This window comes from Loxodonta africana, chromosome 23 (assembly GCF_030014295.1).
Source record: "Loxodonta africana isolate mLoxAfr1 chromosome 23, mLoxAfr1.hap2, whole genome shotgun sequence".
Classification (NCBI taxonomy): Eukaryota; Metazoa; Chordata; class Mammalia; order Proboscidea; family Elephantidae; genus Loxodonta; species Loxodonta africana.
The window spans coordinates 77237922-77247565 of record NC_087364.1 but is presented as its reverse complement, the minus strand read 5'-3'; the positions used below and the strand labels follow the sequence as shown (position 1 = coordinate 77247565).

The following is a 9644-nucleotide window of genomic DNA, read 5'->3' as shown; positions in this document are numbered from 1 at the left end:
GTATTATCTACTTTAAAACTTAGTACGGAGCTACTACTCCATTGGTTATCAAGATGTAATAAAAATTAAATTCCATCTCTACTCAGTGAAAAAAGTATTTTATTATAATTTTTCACGTTACAAAGGAAGTATACATGCATTACTAAATCCTTGTAAACTTTCTCGTTTATATTTTAGTGGGTGTACTATGATACAAACTGTCTGTTGTTGGATTTTTAATACCTAATCAGTGATGCATTGAACGGGGCAATTAACTCTTAGGTATCTAGAAACTGACTAGCTAGGGCAAAGACTTTTAATTCAACACCAAAATAACCTTCTGAAAACCAAATGGCTGCGACTTCCTTTCCAGTAGCATTCTATAATACTCTTGAGCTATTATGGTGTAAAAAAAATCCCGACAACTGATAGGCAAAATAAGTGGCATTCCTAAGTTAACCCTTATGTATTTGTCTTTTTATAAACCAACTCTAGTGGGGCATTTTGCCTTTCAGACATAAGATATCCTAGTCACATTCAGATAATTGTTGGTTTCTCTTGTTAAGGTTGTTTCAAAAAAGTGAAGCGTGAAAATTCTTAAAAAGCATAGATTTAAAAAGGATGTTTCCATTCTTTTTGGGTAATAAATACAGTCCAAATTTTTAAGTACAATGCTGTCTGGCTGGGTTCTCTAGAGGAGCAAAACCAGTCAAACATGTCTATACAGAGGGAGGAAGGAAACTGCCGTTAAGACTGACTGACTGACCGACTGACCACATCAGATCCCATCATGGAGGATGACTGCATCATCATGGATCTGTCAAACCCCCTGAGAATCGTGGCTCAGCCAAGCTGACACAGCCTTAACCATCACAAATGCCTTAATTGACCCATTTCGTTGGCAGCTTTTCCAGTGTAGTCTGAAGGTTTGTGAGGGCACGCTGAGCTCTTTGACTTCTCAATCTAGTTTAGAACTTGACTGTGCGTCAACAAACTTTCAGCTCTGCTGGAAGCAACTTGGGACTGTGGGGAAGTCACCTAACCCTCCAGGCATCTTATTTTCTCACCATCTGAGGCTTACAAAATGGCCAGATTCCTACAACTTCCTAGAAACATGTATAGAGAATATTTTATTAGACTTAAAACATGTCATAACAACACAAAATTAAATTTTGTGATCCAGTTTAGGAATATGTATTTTATAAAATTAATCATTTACAAAAAAAATACACGAACTATGCAGATGGGGAGAATCTTCAGTATAATCAAGTTCAGCAAAGTCCTTTAGATGCGATTTCTTTTGGGTTTACTGCAACACTTTTTGTTATATTGTACGTCTTGTAAATTCCAATAAGTCTATCTGAAATCTCAAACATATTATTTCGAAGAGAAATTATTATGAACTGGGCATTTTTTGTTTGTTCCTAAAGAGAAAGAAAGGAAAAGTTAGAAATGTTATAACAGGTAAACAAACTATAATAAACACCTCAACTTTCATTTCCCTACCACTACTTTTGGGCAATAAATTCAACACTGATGACTTAACATGAATAGGGATGATGGCAGGGATAATTCATGTAACAGGATTTGGTTTTGGGAGAAATGTGGAAATTTTAGAAGCATGATGGCCTAGAAGTCTTCCAGTGAAAACTGGATCCAGACAGCAGAGCTGGGATTCCAGTTGCCAAGTTGGGTGCTAATTTGCATTATCAGTTTATATTTTACCTTTCCAAGATGGAAATACTTGGTTCAATGACAGGACTTTGTCTACTTTCGTACCAGAGGACGTGAAGTTGGAGAATAGGGAAAAAACGCAAAAGTAAGGAATAAGTCAAAGAATTGAGTGTAAAATTTTTGAGTGAAAACCCCTAAATGATTACTTACGTATATATAAAATGCAACAATTGACACATTTTTAAAATCAAGGGCTGCATCGATCTCGTCCATGAAGTACAGGGGAGTGGGTTTGTAGTGGTGAAGAGCAAATACTAAAGCCAATGAACTAAGAGTTTTCTCTCCTCCAGAAAGGTTGAAGATCTTCTTCCAACTTTTCTTAGGTGGTCGAACGCTGAAATCAGAAAATCCTCTATTAGTCAAGTGACATGTTAAGACTTTATGATTTTCAACTGGCTTCTACCATCTTCTTCCTTGGGAAGTCTCTAATTTGCTTTTCAGAATATTACATAGAAACACCTAACAAACAGCTCACTGTTCATTCTTTCCCCTTTTCCCAAAGCAGTTTTTCACTTTTCAATTTTTAAATTTTGATGTTAAATTGAAATGGCTTAAAGGGGGAAAAAAAAACACAAACTAGATGAGTATCTTGTAAAGCTTGCATGTTTTGCTGTTTGTCCTTAATTTGTGCTGTAAAAATGTCAGAATATGAACAAATTAGTCTTTAAGTTAAGTAAAACAAGTTTTAGATCTAACCTTGTCAAACCAACCCAAGAAAAACTAAGAGTTTAGAGAACATGTAGAAGGTAAGTAACATCAGGATTAAGTGTGTTTTATAATGACAAACCTGAACATGATTCCTTCCGAGAAGGGATCCAAGCTGTCCACAAGTTCCAGTTCGGCATCGCCTCCCAAGGTCAGCATTTGGTAATTTTCTTTTAATTTATTTGTTATTACATAAAAGCCAGCCATAAACTCATTAAGCCTTTGTTTCCGAAGATCTTCATATGCCTCTCTAAAACGATCTCTTTCGTAAGTAATTTTGTCCAATTCTGCTACCCGTTGCAAGTATAATTCTTCCTATGAAAAGAACATTCTCGTAAGAAAACCATCTATTCTGATAAAAATGAAATGACCTGATCGGTGAGAATTAACATTGCTAGTTACATAAAATCTAAGATTCACAATGTAGGCTAAGGACTAAAGGGGATTTCTAACTATTAAGCATAATGGCTCATCCATACCTTCTTTTTATATTCTGCAATGGCACCCAGATTTGGCTTTATTTCATGACACTGGGCCTCCAACAGCGCAATTTGATTTGTTATAGAATCTGGATTCTTGATTGTCTCAAGATCCTCGGGACGCAGAACTGAGACCTCTTCAACAGGGCTATCTTCTATACGATGGAGTGATATTTTTGAAATCTGAAAGTTTATTTTAAATGAATATTTAGAGAAGATACATTACAGGCGATTGTTTAAAAATGGAATATATGACAAATTACACACCTAGTAAAATATATGCTAATGAGTTTTAACTTAATTTGTGTATCAATTTTTTAAAGGATTTTAAGAAAAATGCTGTAACTTTCCAGTGTTCACATAACCTTTTGTTAAAACTTCAGATTATCTGTAGGGTAAAACTGCAGTGGACTAGTTTTAACCATTACCCAGGTTTTTATGTATATTTTATTATAGGTTATTTTATCTCCTATAAACCTGAGAAGTGATTATATCATAGAATTAAGAATCACAACATACCTTAAAAACAGAAACAGCCCTTTCCCTATAAAGGATATATTTTAAATAAGTGAAATTTAAATGGTAACCGTCTCACCTCTTTTTGCCAGTACTTTATTTTGGAGTTATGCTCAGCAATGTGGCCATCTATCTGTTCGAGTTTCAGCTTAATACTAAGTGCGTCTTTTTGAAGAGCATGCTCATTCTCTTGAATGACTTTCAGTTCTTGAAGTAGATTACGATGTTCTTTTTGGATCTCTGGTAAGGACTCCTGAAAAATCAAGTAGAACTGCTCCAAGCACAACCTTTCCAAATAGAAAACCTGTTGATGTTGAGTTGATGCTGACTTCACAGTGACCCCGTGTGTGTCAGAGCAGAACTGTGCTCCACAGGGTTTTCCGTGGCAGATTTCTTCTGAAGGAGACTGCCAGGCCTTTCTTCCATGCCACTTCCGGGTAGGCGTGACCCTCCCACCTTCTGACTAGCAGGTTAGCATGCTAACTTATCACCCAGGAAATCCTCCCAGGTAGAAACAAGTATTTTCAGTCACAAAGATAAAGCAGGATCCCCATGCCCCTTCCGTTTTGAATTAAAAACAACAAAACCCTTTTTAATTTACGGAAAGGTTTTAACAAACACACCTGTTGCTGTCAAGTGGATTCCAACTCATAGTGACCTGATAGGACAGAGAACTGCCCCACAGGGTTTCCAAGGAGCACCTGGTGGATTTGAACAGCTGACCTTGTGCTTAGCAGCCGTAGCTCTTAACCACACCACCACCAGGGTTTCCTATAATACACAGTACTCATATATATTCCTTACCCAAATCTACCAGTATTAAACATTGTCACACTCGACATAAAAATTTTAATTATTTCTGAGTGGTAGGATTCACGAATGATTCGTTTGTATTTTCTAATACACAATATTTTATTGTACAAATCAGTTAATATAGTTATAAAAACTTTTTAACCTACTGAATGTTTAGTGTATGTGAGGCCCTGAAACCCAACTCTTTCAACTATTTCAAATACTGTCCCCTCCCCTCTCCCAACACAGGGCAAGTCTCACCTCTGCAGCATTTGTGTTCTTCACAACCTCTGTTGCTTTGTCCTCCAGACTTTTTAGCTCCGCTGTGAAGTCATCTATTTCTTTTTGAGTATCTTTTATTTCTTTCTCTGTGCGAAAGACAGAGTCTTGCACCTTTTTAAGATTTCTACACAAGCAAAATGATACAGTAAAAATGTAGTAATGAGTGATTTGTTATTGTTTCTGAAAATCTACCAAAGAATTTCTCATGATATTTAACATGACTTTTTGTCTGTCACAGATTTCTTTGCTTATAATTTACTAAATCATTCTTGAATCTGTTTTTTTTTTTTTGGTTTATATAAACATCTGTGGCATGAGTTATTTTATTCAACTCAGTATATATTAAATTTCCTGTCTTATATTAAGTTTCAATTATCATCTTAGATTCTTGTCCAGTGAATTACCATAGTCTCTTGTCAGATTTGAAATTCTTAATTCTCTACACCCATGAAGTTGTAACTTCCAAATAAATAACTCATAGTTCAATCCAGGGTACCAAGTGCTTCTAAAAAGGGGGGGAGGGATATGCACATTACAGTTTCCTTAATAAAGTAATAACTAACTTCTGTAGCTTAGTTTACACACAGTCTGTTCCTGACATAAACAAAAAAATGGCTTATTAGCTCATCTTCGAACAAATACCACTGGAATAACAACCAAAAAAAATTTGTTGTGTTTTTAAAAGGAAATGAAACTGCTGTAACAGCTGTTTAAATCTCAACATTCTATATAAAATTAGCTTTATTTTAAGAGCACTTAAATATTCTAAAAAATTTCAGAAGATCTAAGAAAGACTAAAAAAATTTTCTGGGGGTTCAGATGGGCCAAAGGAATGTTCTAGCCCAATTAAAAATTTAAGTTAATGAAGACAATACGCTTTGCTAAGCAGTCCCACTCTTACAGCTTTTACACAATGGGGGAGTTATATGACTGTTTAACATAAAGAAAAAAAATCCTAACAATTGGACCAATAAACAGAAACCCTGGCAGCGCAGTGGTTAAGAGTTCAGCTGCTAACCAAAAGGTCGGCAGTTTGAATCCACCAGGTGCTTCTTGGAAACCCTATGGGGCAGTTCTCTGTGCTATAGGGTCTCTAGGAGTCTGAATCGACTCAATGGCAATGGGTTTGGTTTGGACCAATAAGCAACAACATGATAAACAGACAAAATTTTGACGTCAAGGATTCCATTTTACTTGGATCCACAATCAACGCCCATGGAACCAGCAGTAAAAAAAAAAAGAAACAATGTATTACATTGGGCAAATCTGCTGCCAGAGACCTCTTTGAAGTGTTAAAGAGCAAAGATGTCACTTTAAGGACTAAGGTGTACCTGACTCAAGCCATGGTATTCTCAATCGCCTCATATGCATGCGAAAGCTGGACAAGGCATAAGGAAGACTGGAGAAGAACTGATGCCTCTAAATTACGTGTTGGCAGAGAATACTGAATATACATGGACTACTAGAAAAACAAGCAAATCTGTCTTGGAGGAAGTACAGCCAGAATGCTGCTTAGAAGCGAGGATGATGAGACTTTGTCTCACATTACTTTGGACATGTTTTCAGGAGGGACCAGTCCCTGGAGAAGGACATTACACTTGGTAAAGTAGAGGTTCAGTGTGAAAGAGGAAGATCCTCAACGAGATGGAACGAGTGGCAGCAAAAATGGGCTCAAATGCAATGACCGTGAAGACAGCACAGGACTGGGCAGTGCTTCATTCTGTCGTACGAAGAGGGTTGCTATGAGTTGGAGCTGACTTGACAGCACCTAATGACGTTAACTGCTACTTTTCAACTCATGCCCGTTTACAAGTTGAAAAAAAAAAATCGGTCATGTGATAAATGTTTTTTCTATATATATATATATATGTGTATATATATATATATATATTAAATGGAAACCCTGGTGGCGTGATGGTTAAGTGCTACGGCTGCTAACCGAAAGGCTGGCAGTTCAAATCCGCCAGGCGCCCCTCGGAAACTCTAATGGGCAGTTCTACTCTGTCCTATAGGGTCGCTATGAGTCAGAATCGACTCGACAGCACTGGGTTCACTGGGTTATATATTAATTACTATTAGGGAATAATCTGTCAGATGGGCTTAATAAGTAGCAGCAAGGTGAATATTTAATGACACAGTACATTTAACTATTAATCCCTATTCTAACGTGGGGAGCCCTGGTGATATAGTGGTTAAAAGCTTGGCTGCTAATCAAAAGGTCAGCAGTTCAGATCTACCAGATGCTCCTTGGAAACCCTATGGGGCAGTTCTACTCTGTCCTGTAGGGTCGCTGTGAGTCAGATGGCAATGGGTCTGTTTGTTTTTTATTGCCATGTGGAGGTGAGGAAGGGGAAAGTTGGGGTATCATGCATACTCTACCTGTCTGCAGTCTTGATTGCTACTTGGGCTTTAGTAACAGCAGAGGCACATTCATCTAATTGCTTATTTATTTGATCAAGTTTGTCTTGCTGGGACTTGAGTTTATGGTTATTGATTTCTACAATGATATTGTGCAATCTTTTAACCTCAGCTTCTACTTTACCAGCTTTCTCAGCCACATTGTTGTATTCTGAAATTAAAAAATAAAGAACTTAATTCATGTTTCTATGCTAAAAACAAGCATCCCTTGTTAGATGTAAATTTCTTTAGGTAACACGACAACCTGGTGCATGTAAAAACAAGAAATTCTAGCCATTTGGGGAAAAAGTCTCTTTAGAGCTCAGGCTGCTAACCAAGAGGTCAGTAGTTCAAATCCACCAGCAAGTCCTTGCAAACCCTATGGGGTAGTTCTACTCTGTCCTATAGGGTCACCATGAGTCAGAACTGACTCGATGACAATGGGTTTTCTACTCTAATTAGTTCTTTGGGATAGACTATCAGTATTGGCTTTTTTGGTTCATGAACCAAAATGGAACAGGGTTCCTTCTTGAGGGTGTAATGAGGGCTATGTTTGGCTGGGGTCACTAAGATGTTATATGCCTGGAAGGGTATGTGGCCACGATCCATTCCTTCCTCCCCCTACAGTAAGATGCCCATCTATGTTTGACTGAAGCCAATGCACAAAGAAAGCAGGCTACTCAAGTACACGATCAGCTATAAAATAAAACTCTATTAGCCTATGAATTCTCTAGGCTACTGTGTATATGTGCGTGCAAAGAAACAAGTTCTGGAAGGAAAAATATGTATTTTCAAAGTTTTCCAACAGGTATCATTTGTCTTCATGTGCACATAAGTTTCTGCTAATCCTCCATTTTGTTAATCTTTGAAGTACCTACTACACTGAAGGGTTCTTGTGAAGGTTAGGGCCAATTGATATAAAACAGGAAATGAAGCGTGCCGGCCCTGAATTTCGGTACCATCATGTACCGTGCTGTGTGTCCTTAGGCAAATACATAATCCACTCTGTGCCTGTTTCCTTGTCTATCAAGTTAGGATCTTAAACAATACTTTATAGCTCTATTGTGAGAATGAAATAATAAAAAATGCCAAACAGCCACTGTAGTCATTCACACACAGTATATTTTGCTGGTATTACTATTTTACAACCTGCCATCTTAAACATTTCAAAGTTTAAAACTTGTTTTTGACAATCTCAAAGAAAGTCTTTATCTTTAAACATACCTGTTTTGAAAGCACTGACATTTTCTTCCAGCAATTTCTGCTTTTTTTGGTCGGGGGCTGTAGCCAGTACATTAGCTTCAAGCTCCTTAACCTGCACATTCAAATATTCTTCTTGCTCGGATAAGTGCTACAGAAAGGTTTTAAAGATAAAACATGAACCACTGATAGAAAGAAGGAAAGTGGCCAATTATTACATGAAAGGACAGGCAAGCTCACTACAAACACAAGCTCAAATACCATTTTTTAACTCATTAGAGAAGCAAACTTAAAACATAGTGAAGAGTACCTAGTATTTAAAGACTCAGAAGAACAATCACCAGCACGTGCTGCTAGTACATGAATTAGAACCATCTTTTGGGAGGACAACTTTGCATTATGCAACACATGCCTTAAATACTGCACACACAATGTGTGACAACTGTAATTTTAGAAATCTATCCTGAGGAAATAATTCAATTAGAGTGTGTTACGGTACACCCACAGAGATAGTTTAACAGCCATGTACATGATAATATAGAAAAACATCTGTCAAATAGTGCTCTGCAGTAACTGAAAACTAAATTTTCGTGGGCTTAGAAATTCTCATTAAGTGAAGAGAAGTATAGTATGATCTCATTAAAAAGCCCCATGTACTTTGTATTTTTAATATATATAACACAACACAGTCTATGAAGTTTATGTTCTACATCCTAGATTGCTAAGTAGTATCTGGGGTCTTAAAAGCTTGTGAGCGGCCATCTAAGACCCAACTTTTGGTCTCTACTCTCCTGGAGCAGAAGAGGTAAGAAGGAAACCACAGGCCAGAGAGGCTCACCCACAGCACTACAGCCACACGGACTAGAGCCTTGTCTACCGAGACTAGAACTAGACGGTGTGCACCTACCATTACCGACTGCTCCAAGCAGGGACATGACAGATGGTCTCGGATAGAGTGGGAGAAAATTAGAGAACAAAACTCTAATTCTTATAAAAACAGAGGCCAGACTTACTGGACTGGTAGCAACTACTGCCCTGAGATAGCTTTAACCTTTGAATTGAAGCTACCTTTCAGCTGAACAACAGACTGGTTCATAAACAATCTCACCCGTGAGTACTGTGTTCCTTTAAAAAAAAAAACAAAAACCCCCCTATAAGACCAAATGGTCAACATTTACCCTAAACCATGGATGAGGTGGGGGATGGGGCAGGGCCAGGAAGCTGGATTAATGGATCGAACAATCAGAATGGAAATGTGAATATCTTTGGGTACTTTCGGCGGGCGGGGGGGGGGGGATTTTTTTTTTTAAAAACAGTGGGCGTGCAATGTTTTTTCATAATCAAGAAAAAATTCCAGTTTGAAAAGAGAATGAAAACAAGGGGTCATATAGCTGCTAACAAAGTCCCTGGATAGTACACACGGTAAGTACTCACTCGACTACCTTGGATCAAAGGCCTGGTGACCTACTTCCGAAAGGTCAAACCTTGAAAACCCTAGGGAGTGCAGTTCTACTGCGTACGCATGGGTTGTCACGAGTTGGCATGGACTCAACTGCAACC

At 37.8% G+C, this 9644-nt stretch overlaps 1 protein-coding gene across 2 annotated transcripts in view; it reads right to left on the bottom strand.

Moving 5' to 3' along the window:
- Positions 1 to 164: 164 nt before the first annotated feature.
- The window catches only part of SMC4 (structural maintenance of chromosomes 4), a 36217-nt gene continuing 26737 nt past the window's right edge, over positions 165 to 9644 (bottom strand). For both annotated transcript variants that reach the window (XM_064275660.1, XM_064275661.1), the window contains 8 exons: positions 8109 to 8235; positions 6867 to 7056; positions 4467 to 4611; positions 3493 to 3666; positions 2898 to 3080; positions 2501 to 2733; positions 1864 to 2047; positions 165 to 1403 (listed from right to left, as the gene is read on the bottom strand). In XM_064275660.1, coding sequence (XP_064131730.1) covers positions 1251 to 1403; positions 1864 to 2047; positions 2501 to 2733; positions 2898 to 3080; positions 3493 to 3666; positions 4467 to 4611; positions 6867 to 7056; positions 8109 to 8235 — 1389 coding nt within the window. In that variant the 3' untranslated portion in view covers positions 165 to 1250. The remainder of the gene's footprint in view (positions 1404 to 1863; positions 2048 to 2500; positions 2734 to 2897; positions 3081 to 3492; positions 3667 to 4466; positions 4612 to 6866; positions 7057 to 8108; positions 8236 to 9644) is intronic.